Source organism: Microcaecilia unicolor, chromosome 9 (genome assembly GCF_901765095.1).
Source record: "Microcaecilia unicolor chromosome 9, aMicUni1.1, whole genome shotgun sequence".
In the NCBI taxonomy this organism is placed as follows: Eukaryota; Metazoa; Chordata; class Amphibia; order Gymnophiona; family Siphonopidae; genus Microcaecilia; species Microcaecilia unicolor.
In genome coordinates this window covers 205037636-205059464 of record NC_044039.1, presented here as the reverse complement: position 1 = coordinate 205059464, position 21829 = coordinate 205037636, and the positions used below count along the sequence as shown (strand labels likewise).

General features: G+C 47.0%; 1 protein-coding gene across 2 annotated transcripts in view; it reads right to left on the bottom strand.

Moving 5' to 3' along the window:
• Positions 1–20801, bottom strand: part of PRIMA1 (proline rich membrane anchor 1) — an 86583-nt gene extending 65782 nt beyond the window's left edge. For both annotated transcript variants that reach the window (XR_003943379.1, XM_030214906.1), the window contains exons 1-3: positions 19983–20801; positions 19241–19358; positions 1297–1435 (exon numbers count right to left, since the gene is read on the bottom strand). Coding sequence is in view for 1 of the 2 variants with exons in the window: in XM_030214906.1 (XP_030070766.1) it covers positions 1297–1435; positions 19241–19358; positions 19983–19990 (265 nt within the window). In the remaining variant the exon portion in view is untranslated. The remainder of the gene's footprint in view (positions 1–1296; positions 1436–19240; positions 19359–19982) is intronic.
• Positions 20802–21829: the final 1028 nt, after the last annotated feature.

Genomic DNA, 21829 nt, shown 5'->3' with positions numbered 1-21829 from the left:
GGGAAGGGTGCTATGCACCTGGGAGCTCTTTTACCTTTTTTTTTGTTTTTGTAAAAGTGCCCCCTAGGGTGCCCGGTTGGTGTCCTGGCATGTGAGGGGGACCAGTGCACTACGAATCCTGGCCCCTCCCACGAACAAATGCCTTGGATTTATTCGTTTTTGAGCTGGGCGCTTTCATTTTCCATTATCGCTGAAAAACAAAACGCCCAGCTCACAAATTGTCGAATAAAACATGGACGTCTATTTTTTTTCGAAAATACGGTTCGGTCCGCCCCTTCACGGACCCGTTCTCGGAGATAAATGCCCATGGAGATAGACGTTTTTGTTCAATTATGCCCCTCCACATTACCGCAGGGGCCCCTTTTACCGCAGCTTTGTAAATGGGGCCCTATGCTTGGTTTGTTAAACTAGATCCTACTCTGTTGTACAGTTTTGTAAATAAACTTCTTGTCCCAGGAATAGTTTTGTAAATGGACAAAGTGCAATCATTTTTTCATAGACATAAAGGGGTGAATTCTATATATGACCCCCCCAAAAAAATCGGTGCCAAACCAAGGCTTATCCTACAAACAGAGTTTAAAATTAGGAACAGTTTACAGAATAGTGCTTACGGCAGAGAATTCGGTCATTTGCACCAACTGAAACATGGTGCAAATCTTTGCACGTCTCCCCATTATTCTATAACTACCCATGTAAATTTTAGGAACGCCCCCATTCCACCCATGGCCCTCCCGTTTCCATGCCCCCATTTTGAACTTGCGTGTAACGCAGTGGTTCCCAAATCCGGTCCTGGAGGCACCCCAGCCAGTCAGGTTTTCAGGATACCCACTGCATGCAAATCTCTCTCATGAATATTCATTGTGGATCTCCTGAAAACCTGTCTGGCTGGGATGCCTCCAGGACCGGGTTTGGGAACCACTGGCGTAACGTTTAGGGGCGGATCCCGTGCTTAAATTTATGCATGTATATTTTAACTAAATCTAATAAGTGCCAATAATTGATTGTTAAGGAGCCAATTAACAGTGCTAATTAGCTCGTTATTCAATTAAATTACATGTGCCCAAATTTGCACACGCAATGTTTGGCGATTATTACAGAATTCGGGGAAAATGGAAAAAATAATTACGTTTGTGTGGCTTATGGTTCATTCTAACCTGAGAGAACACTCCCATGGGGAACATTTAATGGTATTTCTCATGCTGCAATGAAAAAGAACATTGACTTTCCCAAGCTCCAGCAAACCTCTTAACTTTCCAACACATTCACAAGAAAACCCATTAGAAATATCAAGCTTACCTTTGGGTCTGGGGGGCAGTGGAGGAGGTGGAGGAGGTGGTAACGGAGGAGGGGGTCGACAGCACACCTGTTGGCAACCGCCACGTCCTTTCTCCGTTGTGGACCTGGAACATGAATTCTGGAGCTCACCCTGAGTGATCTGTAAAGAGCAATGAATTATTCGCCAAGAACCTGCAACTCACTAAGCAGAATGGACCCAATTCAAGCCATTTTCATCAGCATGACTCTCCCATACAGTAGGGCGGAGATCCTCAAATCCAGTCCTCGAGGTCCACAACACAGCCTGGTTTTCAGGAGTTCCATAACGAATATGTATGCGATCTATTTGCATGCAATGGAAGCACTGAATGCAAACAGATCTCATACTGGGTTGTGAGCCTCGAGGACTGGATTTGATGTCCCCTGTAGTAGGGAATGTATTGGCGGAGAAGGCCAAGGACTAATTCATCTGGTTGACCAATACTACTTCTTCGAGTGTGTGAATCCTCGTAATGGGGCGGCAGGGCTGATAATGCAAATCTGAACGGAGTCCAAATTCAAACATAGCCCATACATAAAGGAGGGCGTTCGCTGCAGGCCACTGTACAGAAAACACGTTAACCGTGGGTGTGCATTAGTCTGTTCCGTGCTCCATACGCTGCTTTCTGACAGGATTCGGCGTGGGCATAAAAGAGAAGCAAATGCACCTCAAGAACCTGTAACCTTGTTCTCTAGTTTAGGACCCAGTGTGGGAAACAGAACCACAGGATGCAGAAGAACAGAGATTTTGAAACACGTTGAAGAAGAACAATTTGGAAAACGTCATTTTCATCCTAGATTCTTACATGGAAATTGACCTCATAGAACCTGATTTTATTCCTATTTGAGAAGTGCAAAAAGGTGCCTTTTTCATTGCTACTAATTATTTGTATAGTACTACTAGATGTACCCAGTGTTGTACACATTATATTCAGGCACTTTCTCTGTCCCTAGACAGCTCACAGTGTGAGTTTTTGTACCTGAAGCAATGGAGTGTTAAGTGACATGTCCAAGATTCATAAGGAGCTGCAGCAGGACTTGAATACAGGTTGTTAAGATCAAAGCCCGCTGCATCAACCACTAGGCCACCCCTCAACTCCTCAACTCTATGTGCCTTTATGAAATGGGCTCCCAGATCCAGCCCCAACGCACACATCTAAGTCCTGCTCCCAGGAAGTAAATGTGTACATGTATTCTTTAAATATGCAATGTACATTACAATTACAACCCTACTCCACCCAAAGTGCACCCCAATGAGCACCTACACATGGTGTGCCTATTATATATATTTTTTTATCTATCTATCTATATCTATATATATATGTAAAGGTTTTATTAAATTATTCCCACAAAATCTCTGTGTCCCTCATCTATCTACCCTGGAAACACAATCTCTCCCCAACAATGACCCTTCATCCATTGTCACTCATATTTCTGCCAGATACGTTTGAACACTTTGACCCCCGTCTGACACTGTTCATGTGTTCTTGGTGCCCCCATTAGTTTGAACTCTTGTTTCCTTTTCTTCCTCTAGGTTAACAGACCAGTAAAGCAGATACAGACTAAAATAACCGATCTAGTCTGCCTAGTAAGGGTTGTAGCACATAGGCAGTTGTGTACCCAACTTCAACTTAGTGCCAATTAATCAACACTCGTACAGCACACAGTATCCAAGATCTCAGCAGTGACTCTTTTCGCATGAGCAATCTACTCAAGACTTGCCTGCCTCCTCATCGGTTACAACTCTTTTTTAATTATAACTGAATATTTTATCATTTTGGCTAAGTTCTTTAGTATCAACTTTTTAAAATTAAATATTAAAATCAAGTTAGCTTATACACGATATCCAGATCCGATGCCTACATGGACCATGTTTCACTAAGTATTAAGCCCCAGCTGATTCAGGGTGCGGACCTACAAGTAACAGAACCACTAATTAAAATGTTTCTTAGATTTTATTGGTAGCAAAGTCTGGGTAGTGGATGCCATTCAGCGTTCAGGTAGACTTTGCTACCAATAAAATATAAGAAATACTTTGAAGTAATATATTATACATTTTAATTAGTGGTTCTGTTACTTCTAGGTCCACACCCTGAAGCATCTGGGGCTCTGTACATTCAGACATCAAGAAAATCCAATCTAATATGGCTAAACGTTATAGTAACTTGCAAACTAGAAGTCAATGAATTCAACCATCCCATAAAATCCCGTAATAAATCATTTCCACCCTCCCAGTTGAAGAATATGCCATCAAGAAATCGCTTCCAACACATATCCAGACCAATGTTTTCCTACTACTAAATTCACTACCGGGGGAGCTAGAGAAGCACCCTTGGCCACCCACGATGTTGTTCAAAATAAGACCTCTGAAAGTAAAAATAATTTTTCTTAATAACTAGTTTAGCCAATTGCATTAGAAACTCAATGGGAAGTATTTTTACTTTCAGGGATCTTATCCGACAGAGCATAAATCCCGCCTTAGTTGCAGCAATAAGTAAGCTCCGATGGTAGCATATTGGAAAGCTAAAGGGAACACCCCTGGTGATATTCGTTGGTGTGTCTTGGAGCAAGCTCAGTTGGGAGGTGAGGGGGTAATGTTAATCAGTTACTCAATTTTAAGGAACAGAGATGGATTTATACGCTGGGTACAGTACATAGTCGGTTAACTATGATATTCAGCACTCACCCGACTACAATGAACCCCATAAACAGTAGCGAAGCCAGGAACGTTTTAGAGGGGGTGCGTCTCCCTTGACCCCCCCCCCCCCCCGCCTCCCCCCACCCCACGACACTTTAAAATCCTCTCAGCTTTAGTCTTCACCCAGGCAGTGGCACTCAGACTGCCTGCAGCTTGCACTGGGGCTTCCTCTAGGGTGGGTCATTCAGGGAGGAAGTCCAGGATCAGGCCTCAGGCAGCTTATGAGTGCCGCTACCGCTGCCCGGGTGAAGACAAAAGCTGAGAGGGTTTTAAGGTGAGGTGGGTAGGGGTGGGGGCGGGTCTGACAGGAGTTGCATACGCCATAACTCACCTACCCTAAATACGCTGTTGCCCATAAAAATAGGACTGGGTCTCAGTGACGTTCCTAGGTCAGCTGCCACCCGGGGTGGATCGCCGATGCGCACGACAACCCCCCCCCCCCCCCGGTGCAATGACACCCCCTCCCAGCGCATCAACCCCCCTCCCCCCACGCGGCTCTCAGCTCCGCTGGCTCCCTGCTCCCTCTGTTCCGGGGCAGAGGGAGCAGGGAAACAGCAGAGCCGACAGGCGTGCGGCTGCTCTCTGCACCCCTCCAGAGGCATGCATCCGGGGTGGACCGCCCCCACCGCACCGCCCTTATTGCGCTGCTGCTAGGTGTCATGCAGTCCTCTTTATGAAGTTATCTTAGGGGCCCTTTTACTAAGGCGCACGGAAACGTGGCCTGCGCTGGTGTAGATGCATGTATTAGACATGCGCAGGTTCGTGTTTTCAGCGCACCTGCAAAAAAGGCCTTATTTCTTTGGCTGAAAATGGGCATGCGGCCAAATGAAAATTGGCGCATGTCCATTTTGGCCCCTGAGACCTTTCCACCACCCACTGACTTAGCCGTAAGGTCCCACGCATTAACCTGGCGGTAATAGTCAGTGCGCATACAATGCTGGTTACTGCCCGGTTAGTGCCACACTCCGGAAAATTTCCGGCGCACCTACTGGATGCGCATACAAAATGAAATAACTGCCCAGGCCACGCGATAGCCAGGTGGTAGTTCCGAATTGGCACGTGTTGGGCATGCGTAGGCACCTACGCAGCCTATTTAAAGGGCCCCTTAGCCGGGCAAGGGCTGAATATTGGCACATAACCAACTCTGCCCCCAGAATGCCAGTTTTGGCTTAGGCACTAACCATAACATATAAGTTCTTATACACCACAGCAGTCCAGAAAGACTCAGAATGGTTTTCATCAAGAAAAAAAACCAAAAAAAATCCCATTAAGAAATGTAACTATCCTACACAGGGGCGTAGCCAGACTTCGGCAGGAGGGGGGTCCACAGCCCGAGGTGAGGGGGCACATTTTAGCCCCCCCCCCCCCCCCGGCGTCACCGCCCCACCCCCTCCGCCATTGCCAACCCCGCTGCCGCCACCACAAACAACTTTGCTCCCCCCTGCAGACGACCCTCTCGAACCCCCTCCCGTCGCCTACCTTTGCTGGCGGAGGACCCCAACCCCTGCCAGCTGAGGTCCTCTTCTTCCCGCAAAAGGCTTCTTTCTGTTTCTGACGTACTGCATGTTGTATGTGCAGGGCATCAGAAACAGAAGGAAGCCTTTTGTGGGAAGAAGAGGACCTCGGGTGGCTGGGGTTGGGGTCCCCCGCCAGCAAAGGCAGGCGACGGCGATGGAGGGTTGGTGGCGGGAGGCGGGGTCGAGAGGGTTGTCATCAGGGGGGTGCAGGGCCAAATCTACGGGGGCCCAGGCCCCACGTAGCTACGCCACTGATCCTACATACAGGAACAAATCATATAACGAATTTTACTCATAAATACCTAGAAAAGAACCAAAAATATTGAGATTTCCAAAACTGCAGATAGTTAGTTTCAGTCCAAATGGTGATAGGCAGGTAAGGTAAGGGCCACAGAAAATGCCCAGTTACCCCAGATAAGCAAATTCAACTGACCAGGAGCCATTTCTGGCCATTTAAATCATCGCTTTGAATATTGACCCCATAATATATCCTCTGTAGACTTCCCCACTTCTGGGATCTAACAGAGCAGAAACAAGCTGTGGAATCTGACTTCTTAATGATGAAAAACAGCAGCTGCTCTTGAATCCTCATCCCGACACTGTCAGTAAAACCCGTGTCTCTGGTGATGGGAAGCGGGGGATAAAAAAACCACACACAAGGCAGAAATTAAACTGTAAATAAATACCAAAGCTCTTACCAAGGCTCTGGCAGCTCATTAATTTGAAAAGTATTAGATCTGGAGCTTCCTATTACTCAGAAACAATGTCAAAAACAAGTTCCCCTACTGCTGTAGTCTGATAACATAGTGCAAGGGAAGGTCAGCTTTGGCTACTCTCACAATCGCAAGGTCAATTTGTTCTGCATCTAGCAATACGTTACAAGAAAAAGGAAAGCACTGTTAAAGACGGAAGAAAGGGAAATTTCTAATGTCTCTACCAGGGGTGTAGCCAGACTTCGGCGGGAGTGGGGGTCCAGAGCCCGAGGTGAGGAGGCACATTTTAGCCCCCCCCCCGCGTGCCGCCGCCGTGAACTTTGATGACCCCCCTTCCCGCCGTCAACCCTCCCCTGCCACTGCCATCATCGTCGCCTACCTTTGCTGGCGGGGGACCCCAATTCCTGCCAGCCGAGGTCCTCTTCTTCCCGCGCAAGGCTTCGTTCTGTTTCTGACGTCCTGCACGCGCGGTATTCTGTAATACTGCGTGCAGTTTTCCAGAATGCTCCTGCCCCTCCCATGGAAATGCCCCCTGTGCAGTTGCATGCAGATATACTTAGGCGCTATCCTGTAACTGCTACTACTACTACTACTACTTAGCATTTCTATGGCGCTACAAGGCGTACGCAGCGCTGCACAAACATAGAAGAAAAACAGTCCCTGCTCAAAGAGCTTACAATCTAGTAGACAAAAAATAAAGCAAACAAATCAATAAATGTGTAGAGGAAAGAGGAGAGGAGGGTAGGTGGAGGCGAGTGGATACAAGTGGTTACGAGTCGAAAGCAATGTTAAAGAGGTGGGCTTTCAATCTAGATTTAAAGATGGTCAAGGATGGGGCAAGACGTAGGGGCTCAGGAAGTCTATTCCAGGCTTAGGGCGCAGCAAGACAGAAGGAGCGAAGTCTGGAGTTGGCAGTAGTGGAGAAGGGAACAGATAAGAAGGATTTATCCAGGGAACGGAGTTCACAGGAAGGGGTGTAGGGAAGGACGAGTGTGGAGAGATACTGGGGAGCAGCAGAGTGAGTACATTTATAGGTTAGTAGAAGAAGTTTGAACAGGATGCGAAAACAGATAGGGAGCCAGTGAAGCGACTTGAAGAGAGGGGTAGTATGAGTAAAGCGACCCTGGCGGAAAACGAGACGGGCAGCAGAGTTTTGAACCGACTGGAGGGGGGAGAGGTGACTAAGTGGGAGGTCAGCAAGAAGCAGATTGCAGTAGTCTAAACGAGAGGTGACAAGGGTGTGGATGAGGGTTTTGGTAGAGTGCTCGGAAAGAAAGGGGCGGATTTTACGGATGTTGTAAAGAAAGAAACAACAGGTCTTGGCGATCTGCTGGATATGAGCAGAGAAGGAGTGAGAAGAGTCAAAGATGACCCCAAGGTTTCGAGCTGAGGAGACAGGGAGAATGAGAGAGCCATGAACAGAAATAGAAAAAGGGGGGAGTGGGGAGGTGGGTTTTGGGGGGCAAATGAGAAGCTTGGTTTTGGTCATATTTAATTTCAGGTGGCGTTGAGACATCCAGACAGCAATGTCAGACAAGCACACTAGCTGAGTGGGAGCCCTCCAACTGCATTGCTGCCAGTAGGGGGTGCTGCTTCATTATTGTATTTTCACTCTCTAGAGAAAGGCAGGTTCCCCGGAGTCCTATAGAGCTTGCCTTTCCCTCACTATTGAAAATGTGATAGTGAAACAGCACCACCCGCTGGCAGGACTGTACGTGGAGGACTCCTGCTCAGCTTAGAGGGAACAGTCTTGAGTTTCTGAGGCAATGGAGGGTTAAGTGACTTGCCCAAGGTCGCAAGGAGATCAGTGCGAAAAGCCGCATTTAAAACTTGGTGCTCCAACCATTAGACTAAAGTACACATGTATTTGTTAAAATTAACTTTGATGCTATTCTCCACGCCTGACTGAAACAATTGCCCAAAGCAGTGTATGAAACGCACTAAAAAAATGCAAACATCAACATAAAAATACATAAAATGTGTAACAATAAAACAATACAAAGACACCCCCACACCATCACCTTTTTCATGTATCTACTCTGTCTTCTCTTCCACTGATGAGTAGATCACTGATCCAGAACAGTGTAGCACTGGCTCCTGAGATGGCAATGCAAAATAGTCAACCCCTGCAAAGCTTTCGTGACCTGGGTGCTCACAACAGCATTCAGTACATCGATGCACAACAGCATGAGATTTACCTGACACGTAGAGGGCTTTATTTCTGCAGGACCTATCCTTCAGGACTCCACACAGAGCAACAGGGTTGCCAACTTTTGGGAGGAGAAAACCTCATCATTTGCTGGTGCTCAGGCCTCTGACACATCAATAAATAACTGTGGTGAGTACAGCACCGGCGTAGCAAGGGGGGGGGGGGGGGGGGGGCGGTCCACCCCGGGTGTCAGCTCGGGGGGGGGGGGTGCTCACTGCCAGCTCCCCCCCTCGGCGCATCGACACCCCCCCCCCGACCCAGTGCCCACACTCCTCCCTCCAACCAGCTCCCTACCTTTAAAAAAATATCGGAATCTGAAGCGAGGCGCAGCGCCTTGCGCCTGCACGTAAAAGAAATGTGCACCGTCTCATCGGGCCTTCCCTCGCTCCGTCTGTCCTGCCCTCCGCTGACGCAACTTCCTATGTCCGCAAGGGCGGGACAGACAGAGCGAGAGAAGGCCCGATGAGACGGTGCACATTTCTTTTACGTGCAGGCGTGAGGCGCTGCGCCTCGCTTCGGATTCCGATATTTTTTTAAAGGTAGGGAGCTGGTTGGACGGAAGAGGGTGGGCACTGGGTCAGGGGGAGGTGTCGATGCGCCGAGGGGGGGGGTATGTCATCGGGCTGCACCCGGGGGAGGGGGGGTGCAACGGCGAACCGCCCCGCCCCAGGTGGCAGCCCCCCTAGCTACGCCACTGGAGTACAGTAGTGAAGGATTCAGTGCCAGCAGGCCACATCAAAAGGAGGGAAGTGGAAGAGGTTGCTCCCTTCAGTTCCCATTGACCCACAGTCACCTCCTCATCCCCTAACACATATATATGCTCCTTCAAACGGTATTAAATCCAAAAATACAAATCCCCTTCCCCTCCCCTAAAAATGGGTGTAGAGTAAAGCTAGGACATTGCCCCATAAAACTTATCATACAAACCAATGTCCAATTCTTTTGAAAACAACAACAAAAAAAAAGAAGGTAGGCTTGGGGAGGGGGAGAGATGCTAGACTGCAGCTGGGGGGCGGGAAGAAGTTGGTGGGGTGAGGTGTAATGCTGGGGGGCCAGAGCGCCATTTCATCCCTGCCTTAAGTGGCAGATTGCCTTGGGCCACCCCACACCAGTTGGACATGGCCCAGCATAGAATATCTGCGAAATTAGCCAGCGGCGGACATAAAAACTCTGATCACTGCCGGCTGCATATTTACCCCATGTATTTCTGCTGTTACGCCAGTATTCTATGAAGGAAATTAGATATTTACATTCTTTTACAGAACAGGCTCCTACCAGGCGTCCTCTGGGTACCTATTTATACATACCCTGTTATATTTTGACTACCCCACCCATGGTGTAGATGCAGGCAGGCCTGGGCCCACTCACTTTGAGTTCAGGTCTGCCCACTTTTGTTGCAGCTGGAGGCTGGAGCAGATCCTCAAGCCCCGCCAGCCAAAGACATCTACAAAGATGCCCTGAACTTCCTCCAGTGCACCTCACTAGTTCTGGGGAATTTGCAAAAACTGAGCATGCGCCAGGTGCCGGCATCGGAGGTGGTTCGCTACAGCTGATGCCGACTGAGTTACTTTGGAGGGAGTTCAGTAGACCTTTGCAGATGTTTTCAACTGATAAGGCTTGGGGATTCCCGCCAGCTCAGATATTTAATATTTGGGGGAAGGGGAAGGGAGGGGAAGTAAGGGGAATGGTGGTCTATGGTTAGGGTAGCTTGCCAGGTGCCCTTGACCTGGATTGGCCGCTGTCGGGGCCAGGATGCTGGGCTCGATGGACCTTTGGTCTTTTCCCAGTATGGTATTACTTATGTACTAATAGGACAGTGCCCACCCATTTTGGTGGTAGGCCCACCCAAACTTTGAAGTCTGGCCACACCTCTGACCTCCCAAGAAGTCCCTTTTCTGGAGCCCAAAGCTATCGGGAGTGAAGGCACAGAAAAGCAATTCAGTGATCCAAACAAACATCTCTTAATCGGAGCAGAACAAGGAGGAGGGAAAGTGGAAAACCAGCATGAAAAACCTTCAGCGTCCCCAATCCTGCATGGCAAGTCCACACAACACATGCTCACTGTAGAAATCACGGCACTTAGTAATTTCTTATAAGAGACACATAGGCCTAACAGCAGGAACTTTCCAAGCTCTTCTCACAAGTGAGATTAAAAATAAAATTAACTTTACAAAAAAATCTCCACAGCATTACTAAGCACACACATAGATGAAATAATATACATTAACCAATAACCAGGAACAACATGAGGTGGTCAGTGATTCACCAGAAGAAACTTACATTTGCATAGCTGATGTAAATATCACCTGTGTTATTTGGTCAACAGGGTTCTATTTGCAAAGATCTAAAGTCCACAGTTCCTCCTATTTCTCTTAATACCATGCCTTTCCATAAAGTTCAATATTCAAAAGTATTTATGACGTCTATGGCAGGTGCTGACTGCATAAGTGGGTTTTGTCCCTACTTATACAGATAACTTATAGCAGTAGAAGTCACTATGGGCTAGATTCTACATATCACACCTACAAAATTGACACTGAAAAAAAAATATGCATAGGCGTATTCTATAAAGTATCCCTAAATTTAGGGATACTTTTTAAAATATGCCTAAATTTCTGCATGGTTTATAGAATATGCAGAGCACCCATCCGCACGACTAAATTTAGTCGTGGGCAGTTATGCCAAGTAAAACTTGGTATAAATATTGATGCCTACATTAGGTGAGAACCGGGTGTATTCTATAACAGCGTGCATAGATTTTAGAAACACCCATGACCCACCCATTCCAAACCCACGGCCATGCCCCCTTGTCAACTCTGCATCTTAGAATTTATACTCATCACATTACAGAATATGCTTAGACAGTTGTGCGCGAAAATTCTAATTAAAGCCAATTAGTGCCAATAATTTCTTGTTAATTGGCAATTATCAAAACTGATTGTCTCGTTAACCAATTAAGTTGCACACGCAAATCCAGAATATGACCGGATTTGTGCACGCAAATCACGCTATATAGAATCTGGGGGTAATTCTATAAAACAGGGCCTAACGTGTAAACGTTTAGAATAATAAGCCTATATGGACCTGATATTCAGCCAGGGGCAATTAGCGTTTTGCTAACCACCACCGGCACTAAGCCCAGAAATTCAATGCTGGCCCATGTCAGGCAACGGCACTGAATTTCCGCGGTTCCGGAACCGGCTACAGCACAGCTGGTTGTGCAATATTGAGCTTTTAACTGGCTATGAGCATTGCATAAACATAGCACTGACTTTTATGCAGTCCTATTTATGTGATTACCTTGGCCGGCTAAGTTCTGAATATCAGCATTTAACCAGTCAAGTACATAAGTGCATAAGTATTGCCATACTGGGAAAGGCCAAAGGTCCATCAAGCCCAGCATCCTGTTTCCAACAGTAGCCAATCCAGATCACAAATACCTGGTAAGATCCCAAAAAAGTACAAAACATTTTATACTTCTTATCCCAGAAAAAGTGGATTTTCCCCAAGTCCATTTAATAACGGTCTATGGACTTTTCCTTTAGGAAGCCGTCCAAACCTTTTTTAAAACTCCGCTAAGGTAACCGCCTTTACCACATTCTCTGGCAACGAATTCCAGAGTTTAATTACACGTTGAGTGAAGAAACATTTTCTCCGATTCGTTTTAAATTTACTACATTGTAGCTTCATCGCATGCCCCCTAGTCCTAGTATTTTTGGAAAGCGTGAACAGACGCTTCACGTCTACCTGTTCCACTCCACTCATTATTTTATAGACCTCTATCTTATTTATTTTATTTGTTACATTTGTACCCCACATTTTCCCACCTATTTGCAGGCTCAATGTGGCTCTCCACAGCCACCTTTTCTCCAAGCTGACGAGCCCTAGCCGCTTTAGCCTGACCCCCCCCCCCCAAATAGCCGGTTTTGAGTCTGGAACTAATCGGTTATTTTCAGCGGTACTAACCAGTTAAGTACTGCTAAAAATGACCGGTTAGCTCCAGGCAATTTAATCAGCCAGGAGCCATTTCTGGCCTGTTACATTATATTGAATATCGATTCCTATGGTCCATTCAGATACTCTGGTCCATACTGTGAAAAGTGCATGCTTAACTACATGCATGTTATGCTATCACTCCTTCTCTAACTGTCTGATCCACTGGTTCTCTACCATCCTTCCCATTGGCCATCGATAGCGGTTTAGAGTATTATAGACTTTGGTTGGCAAGATATGGTTAAGAGGGGCTGAGCATTCAATTAAATAGGGAACCGTGTCTGCCCATGTACCCAGGATGGCAGAGAATTACAAATTAAAATCAATTAAAGTTCTTCATTCCCTCTACCTAACAGCGAGATCAACTTTCCGTTCAACACCTACCCCGCTAGCCTACAAAAGACTGACCTTCTCTATCGCACTTCCCGAGAACAACCAGATTTAAAAGGCAAACAGTTCGCTCCTCAAGAGCAGAGGTAAGGTGAAAGGAGATCAGGAACAAACGAGGTGCCAATGAAAGAAATGTGGGACTCTAGGCCACAAGGCAGATGAGACAGAATCAACAGGCTACAACTTCTTAGAAATGAACGGGTCCTTTAACTAAGCTGCACCCTTACACGGGTTTTTACTTCAGCTGGAAAATGGCTGATTTTTTTCCTTTTTCCCTATTAATGGCTATTTAAAAATATTCACACGCAAGTACTTACTGGTTCCTATTTTGTAGGCCGTAAGAGCTCTTGCCAATCCTGCACTAATCAATTAGCGTGCGGCAGTAGCATAGCTACGTGGGGCCATGGGGGCCTGGGCCCCCGTAGATTTGGCCATGGACCCCCCCTGCCGACGACCCTCTCGACCCCCTGTCCCGCCGCCAACCCTCCCCTGCCGCTGCCGTCACCGTGGGCTACCTTTGCTGGTGGGGGACCGCAACCCCCGCCAGCCGAGGTCCTCTTCTTCCGGCGCAAGGCTTCGTTCTGTTTCTGAGTCTGACGTCCTGCACGTTGTACATGCAGAACGTCAGATTCAGAAACCTGAAAGGAAAGAAGAAGACTTCGGCTGGCGGGGGATGGGGTCCCCGCCAGCACAGGTAGGCGACGGCAACAGCGACGGCGAGCGAGCGGGCAGGCGGGCGGGCGGTCGAAAGGGTCATCAGTAGGGGGGTCCAGGGCCAAATCTACGGGGGCCCAGGCCCCCGTGGCCCCATAGCAGCGACGCCCTTGATTTACAGTATGGATTTGCAAGGTAGTTGAATTTTGTGTTTGTTTTAATTCTGACTTAAAATGTGGTCTTCTGATTTTAGGTTTTAATCAATAAACTCCAATAAAACACTATTATGCGTACAAAAAACAATTGAAATAGGTTTCTGTTGGATAAACACCAGGAAAACACCAATTCCCCTAGTGCTCTGTCAGCCTTCCTTTGGCTTATCTTGTATCCCGCATTCAGTGTTTGTGTCTTTTTCGTAAGTGGCTCAAATGTACATACTAAGAACATAACATAAGAACAGCCATACTGGGTTAGACCAACGGTCCATCTAGCCCAGTATCATGCTTCCAATAGTGGCCAATCCAGGTCACAAGTACCTGGCAGAAACCCAAACAGTAGCACCATTCCATGCTACCAATCCCGAGGCAAGCAGTGGCTTCCCCCATGTCCATCTCAGTAACAGACCATGGACTTTTCCTCCAGGAACTTGTCCAAACCTTTTTTAAATCCAGATACTCTAACCACTGTTACTACATCCTCTGGCAGCAAGTTCCAGAGCTTAACTATTCTTTAAGTGAACAAATATTTCCTCCTATTTGTTTTAAAAGTATTTCCATGTCATTTCATTGAGTGACCCCTGGTCTTTGTACTTTCTGAAAAAGTCAAAAATCGATTCACTTCTACCTGTTCTACACTACTCAGGATTTTATAGACCTCAGTCATATATCCCCTCTCAGCCGACTCTTTTCCAAGCTGAAGAGCCCTAACCTCTTTAGCCTTTCCTCATACGAGAGGAGTTCCATCCCTTTTACCATTTTGGTTGCTCTTCTTTGAACCTTTTCTAATTCCGCTATATCTTTTTTGAGATATGGCGGCCAGAATTGTATAAAATATGCAAGGTGAGGTCGCACCATGGAGAGATACAGAGGTGTTACAATATTTTTAGTCTTATTTTGCATCCCTTTCCTAATTATTCATAACATCCTGTTTGCTTTTTTGGCCGCCGATTTCCACATACTGTCCACGATGATACCTAGATCTTTTTCTTAAGCGCTGACTGCTAAGGTGGACCTTAGCATCAGGTAACTATGATTCGGATTATTCTTCCCAATGTGCTTCGCTTTGCATTGGTCCACATTAAATTTCATCTGCCATTCGGATGCCCCGGTCTTCCAGTTTCCTAAGGTCTCCCTGTAATTTTTCACAATCTGCACATGATTTGACAACTTTGAATGGTTTCTACCTGTTCTACACTACTCAGGATTTTATAGACCTCAGTCATATATCCCCTCTCAGCCGTCTCTTTTCCAAGCTGAAGAGCCCTAACCTTTTAGCCTTTCCTCATTCCTCATACAAGAGGAACTCCATCCCCTTTACCGTTTTGGTTGCTCTTCTTTGAACCTTTTCTAATTCCGTTATATCTTTTCTGAGACATGGCGACCAGAATTGAACACAGTGAGGTCGCCCCATGGAGAGATACAGAGGTGTTACAATATTTTTAGTCTTATTTTGCATCCCTTTCCTAATTATTCCTAACATCCTGTTTGCTTTTTTGGCCGCCGATTTCCGCATACTGTCCACGATGATACCTAGATCTTTTTCTTGAGCGCTGACTCCTAAGGTGGACCTTAGCATCAGGTAACTATGATTCGGATTATTCTTCCCAATGTGCTTCGCTTTGCATTTGTCCACATTAAATTTCATCTGCCATTCGGATGCCCCAGTCTTCCAGTTTCCTAAGGTCTCCCTGTAATTTTTCACAGTCTGCACATGATTTGACAACTTTGAATGGTTTTGTGGCACTTGCAAATTTAATCACCTCACTTGTCATTCTGTTTTCCAGATGATTTCTAAATAGGTTAAATAGCACCGGTCCCGGTACAGAGATCCCTGTGGCACTCCACTATTCACCCTCCTCCATTGAGAAAAATAGCCATTTAACCCTACCCTCTGTTTTCTATCCAATAACTACTTCCTAATCCACAGAAGGACGTTGCCTCCTATCCCATGTTGAAATAGTGCCTGTGCAGCAAAACCACCAATAAACATTGATGGTTTAAGACTGGAATAAATAAATCAAACATATAAACGGCAAGTGACCAACACACCTGCAAATGCGCAGTAGAGACTTCCCTCTCTGTCCCACCCTCGCGTCAAGACATGATGATGTCAGAGGGAGGAAGAGAGAGGGAAACGGAGTCGGAGTCACTGTCGGACGCTGCCGCCTGGAAATGAACATCGCGCGCAACAACCTCCACCCTCCCCCCCATCCCCCACTCCCACCCTCCTCCGTATCGGGCCCCCTGCACTGACCTGACAGCGCCTCTCACCTCCGTGTGGAAGTGCTGCAGGCAGCAGCAGAGTGAGCTGCTGCTGCCTGCAGTGCTTTCACACGGAGGTGAGAGGTGCTGTCGGGTCAGTGCGGGGGTGGCCCGGCACGGAGGGGGGAGGGAGCGGCGGCGAGGAGGGTAGCTGGAAATCTCGCCCATTTTAACGGGCTTAACTGCTAGTAAATACATGTTTTATACCCTGGAAGAACACCTAATTAACTACAGAGATATAGCTTAGGTGTTTATACATTTCAATGCTTATTTTTCAGCCGTTACGTATACAAAAATAAAACACATACAGGCATTAAGGGCAATTTTATAATTGTGCCAGAGGTTAGGTGCCACATGCACGGCATCTTAATTGCCACTTACGCACACACTTGCCCTAAGCAATAATCTATAAGGGCACAAAAGTGGCATCATACCCATCTGCAAGGAGGTGGTGTACACGTGGGCAGATCCTGGCTGCGACATGACCACGCCTCACACTGATGCATGCACCTTATAGTAAAGGCCAACCAGATTCAGCACCGGAAGCAGAACGAAACCGAAACTTCCTCACCCCCACAATCACTCTCCTCCCCCCATCCTGCCCGACCACCCCTACCTTAGGAAGCCCCGGTGGTCTAGTGGCCTTTTCAGGGGCAGCACACGTTCCCCTCTCATCCCTGCCCATGCTGGTTCCAATCGCACAATGGCTGCCGGAACCACCTGCAGCAGTCTGGAAGTCTTGGCAGCCACTGCGACGGGGAGCAGCAGCATGGGGTGGGAATGAGTGGGGATCATCCTTGCCCCTGAAGAAGCCACTAGACCACTAGGGCTTCCCAACATAGGCCCAGGGAGGGAGGGTGGGTCTATGGGTGGTTGGGTGGGATGGGGGGCAGAGAGCGAGGGGGCCACTGCCACCACCAGGAGGATATTTTGGTCAAGTGGGGGGGGGGCAGTTTCAGTTTTGGTTTCTGACAAAACTGAGCAACCAATTAACATGTACATTTCACTTATCGCATTTGCACGCACCTGTTCACACCAGCCTCTAACCTATCATAACTGGGCATGCGTACCTTATAAGTACATATAAGCATCGCCATGCTGGGACAGACCAAGGGTCCATCGAGCCCAGCACCCTGTCACCGACAGCGGCCAAAAGAACAAGCAATTTGTCCCGCCCATCCTAGAAATACTGTATTATCCCCTCGTCCATTCAATAACATTCTATGGCTTTTTCCTCCAGGAAGCCGTCCAACCCTTTTTTGAAGTCCGCTAAGTTAACTGCCTTAACCACCTTTTCCGGCAGCGAATTCCAGAGTTTAACTACGCGTTGAGTGAAGAAAGATTTCCTCCAATTCGTTTTAAATTTACCACACTGCAGCTTCATCGCATGCCCCCTTATCCTAGTATTTTTGGAACGCGTAAACAGACGCTCCACATCGACCCGTTCCATTCCACTCGTTATCTTATAGACCTCTATCATATCTCCCCTCAGCCGCCTTTTCTCCAAGCTGAAGAGCCCCAGCCTCTTCAGCCTATCCTGATAGAGAAGCCGTCCCATCCCCTGTATCATCTTTGTCGCCCTTCTCTGCACCTTTTCCAATTCCACTATGTGCCTGTTTGCTTAGAATTGTATAACCAAATCTGGGTGTCTAGATGCTGTTATAGAATTTGTATAAGCCACACTGCATCCAGGCACCCAGTGTGGGCACCAATTTCTAGATTTATCACCCCTGTATATGTTAATCAACGCCTAATTTAATTGATCTGACAAGAGTCTGTTTCTTTGCATGTACATTAATTACCTTTGTTTAAGCATGAAGAGATTCTAATTGTGGATCCTCATTTCAAGATTGACATTCTAGGTCATTGCAACCATCGACGTCCACTCATCAATCTTTTGCCGAGAGATGAAATATTAACACATTCACACTCCCCTAGCTCCCAATTAGTACTCCGATTATTTTTTTTTTATATAAAGTGATATTCTTAGAATAAAAATTCACTTCTGAAGCAAACCTTGCAGAAGAATTCCTTTTCCTTCTAACTTACTGTTGGACAGTTACTACTATTTAACATTTCTAAAGCGCTACTAGGGTTACGCAGCGCTGTACAATTTAACATAGAAGGACAGTCCCTGCTCAAAGAGCTTACAATCTAAAGGACAAATGCACAGTCAGTCAAGTAGGGGCAGACAAATTGGGGCAGTCTAATTGATCGCAATTGAAATTTTCTGAAACAGCATCTTGACTATTCATGCTTATTATTTCCAAAGTACATTTTATTACTAGAAAACTAAATATTTGAAAAATGTATCAGTCCATGCCTTTCTCTGCTACTGCCATTGATCTAATTATATAAGGTAGCTCCCCCCCCCCCCATAATTAAATCCGCCAATCACAAGATATTAGGGTCTGATCTGTGGGCTAAGCTGATTCAGCTTTTTTTCTGTGTGAATTCTCATTTCCTGCTGCTGCTGTATGGTAGAGGGTAAATCATATCTTCACCTGAGTTCTGTTTCAGTGATTTGTTTATGCAGAACATCGCTTAGGGTAATTACATTTGGAAATCTCTCAGTAGCAACACTTTCCTTTCTCAATACCGCAGCATGGATTGCGATTTGCAAGTTGTTTGCATAAAGTTGCCCCATGAAACATTTCACAGAGGGTGCTACCGGTGATAAACTGCCTTGGATAAACCTTTGAGACTAAAAATGATGTTGAGCCCTTACCTTCTTAGACAAAAAAAAAATCAGTATTTTTTTCCTTGGAAAAATAACTGGTATCGCTATTCCAAATGTAAGGGTATATTATATTATATTATATTATATTATATTATATTATATTATATTATATTATATTATATTATATTATATACATGCGTGTATGTGTATATATATATATATACACACGTGTATCACCTCAACTAGACTTCCAAACGCCTGTGATAGTATATTAAGTTCATAGGTGTTGGCAAGTGTAGGGAAAGCTGATACGCTCTTTAGCATGGTTCTGGATGTACCGTATTTCCTTTTCTGTGTACAGAAGCCCCACTTACTGAATGTCCCTTACAGTCCCTGAACGCACCAAGCCCGGGATGCCTCACCTGTCGCCTCCCACCTCTTTCCTCTGTTAAGGTGCAGTATGAGAGCGAGGATGTAATAAATCGCACTGTTGGGGCCACATGTACCAGGGCTTCCCCCCCACCACCCCTTTCTCTGTCTAGGGTGGGGGAGGAGGGGAGGGTAATCCAAAACTCAGAGAAGCAGCGCTTACCTGAGTAAGAGCCCAGAGGGGGAGCAGTGCCCAGTGAAGCAGAAGGGAAGGCCGGGGAGAGCGGGGGAGCAGCAGCAGTGCCCTGATCAGCATTACTCCTCGGGCTGTTCTCGCAGACCTGTGCGACGAAAGAGAAAGTGACAGCAGCAGCAGCACGCACTCACACTCACATTCACTCCTTCCCAACGTGCTACCAACTTCAGCACACGAGAGCCCAGCTCTCCCTCTTCAGCAAATGTGTGGGCAGTGCAGCGGGGCCGCTGGCTTTGGGAGGGGGGGTCCGACATAGGAGCCAGCTCTGTGGGTGCTCAGCACCCCCAATACTGAGTAAACCTCTTCCTTGGGTCCAGGTAGTTGTTTGTGTTGGATTTTGCACCCCAATTATATTGAAAAGTATCTGGGTTCCCCTGTGATCTGGATCATCCCCAGCCCCACCCGCAAAGGAGCCTTATAGGGCTCCAAAATTTCCTCTGACCTCTGCTTCCCACCGTTTAGCAAAGGAGGAAATGGGATTTCTTACCCTGGACACTGTGCAAACCTCTTCCTTGTGTCCAGGTAGGAGTTGTTTGTGTTGGATTTAGCACCCCACAATCACATTTAAAAGTCTCTGGGGTCCCATTCTTATAGGCCTGTGATCTAGATCATCCCCATCCCCACCCCAAAGGTGACTCAGAGGGCTCCAAAACTTCCTCTGACCCCTGTTTGCCACCGTTTTAGCAAATGAAGACGTGGGATTTCTTACCCTTTCATGGGATCAATTTTGGTTTTGCGAAGTTGCTGGTTTTCCTCACATGTTGTATAGATCTCGAAGTTTTAGATCCAGGAAGCAAATATTTGCCAGTTTTCACCTTGCCTCAGACGGAAAACTTTTCCTGCTGCTGATCCAAAGCTTCTTGTCTCTGGTGTAACAAATCTCTCTCTGCCAAGTTGATCTGAATGCCCTCAGGGATTCTGCTGCGACCCGAAGCGATCAGCGTGTGATCGAGAAAACAGCGAATTTAAAAAGTGCATAACTCTGAGCCAAAGACCATGCGAGATGAAAAACCAGACACCCAATAAAAATATATTTTAACAGCTCAGAATCAAGTGAAAAAGGGGACAAAAAATCCAAAGAGAGAAAATATTCTGGGATCAAAGTCACAATCAATCTACTTGCAAAACGTAAGGAAAAGCAAATCCAGCTGTCAGTGGTCCAGCGGTGAAGGCGGAATCGTGAGGCGGGATCGGTGCTCTTCCCACTGGAGCTGATCCCGAGCTCCGCCAACTTGGCAGAGAGCAGCCCCCGGAGCCGCCACCGCCGCCGCCGCCCCGGATCACGTGCCAGCGCTGCGCCCTCAACCTTCCTCCCGTGCCCGGGGGGTGGAGGGGATGCGCCGCGCCACCCCCCGGCCGCTTCCCTCTCCAGCAAGCGAACGGATCGCCACAGGTGCCCTGGCGCGACACAGTCGCGAGATCGAAGCCGAGCACCGCCACTCTCGCCGCTGGCTCCTTCCCCCTCGAGGCTCGTGGGCAGCCCCGAGGTCCTTCGGTGGCACCCAGCCTCGCTGGCCCTCCCGGGCTGCCACAGGTTCCCTCTGCAGCAGCCGGCTTTGATGCTGCTCCAGCTCTGAGGTCAATTGGTTCTGCAGAAAACAGCTCCTGAGCTCCCACACGAATGCATACGATAGTTGAAAAATCCCTAACGAAAAAAACAAGAGGGTGACCAGGTCCCCCCCCCCCCCCCCCCCCCCCCCCCCCCCCCCCCGGAACATTTCACTCGTTTGTTTATTCTTCGGGAGTTGACTTCAGGGATTGTTTACCCTTGCCTTGAGATTTGTCACTCAATAATAACTTAAGCATGAAAACGGTTTCTAGTGTAATCCTGTTTTAAAATGTACCTGCAAGAGTCAACCACGGGGAGTGGAGAAACACCAGCCCCTACCAACCTAACAGGAGCAGTCTAGTGGAGTAGGGTAAGGAAGATGGAATTCGTTGCAAAAGCGGTTAGCTTAGCGGGGTTTAAAAAAGGTCTGGACTGCTACCTAAAGGAAAAGTCCATAGACCATTATTAAAATGGACTTGGGGAAAATCCACTGCTATTTTTACGGAGTTAGTAGAGCCGAGCTGCAGGTTTTTGACAGTATTTCTAGGATAAGCAGCATAAAATGCACTGTACTTTTTTGGGATGTTGCCTGATATTTGTGGCCTGGATTGGCCACTGTTGGAAACAGGATGCTGGGCTTGATGGACCTTTGGTCTGTCCCAGTATGGCAATACTTATGTACTTAGGATTCTGAATGGAATCTTGCTACTCTTTAGGGTTCTAAATGGAATGTTCCTATACACCTCTGTATGGAATCTTGTTATTCTTTAGAATTCTAGAATCTTGCTACTCTTTGGGGTTCTACATGGAATGTTGCTATTATTTGGGTTTCTGCCAGGTACTTGTGACCTGGATTGGCCACTGTTGGAAACAGGATCCTGGGCTTGATGGACCTTCGGTCTGTCAATACTTATGTACTTCTGATGGCACTTCCAGGAGTCAAAAGGTCTTCAGAAACAGTGTTTATTTCAATGCATTCACCTTGCAGACTGAAAAATGTAGGTGGT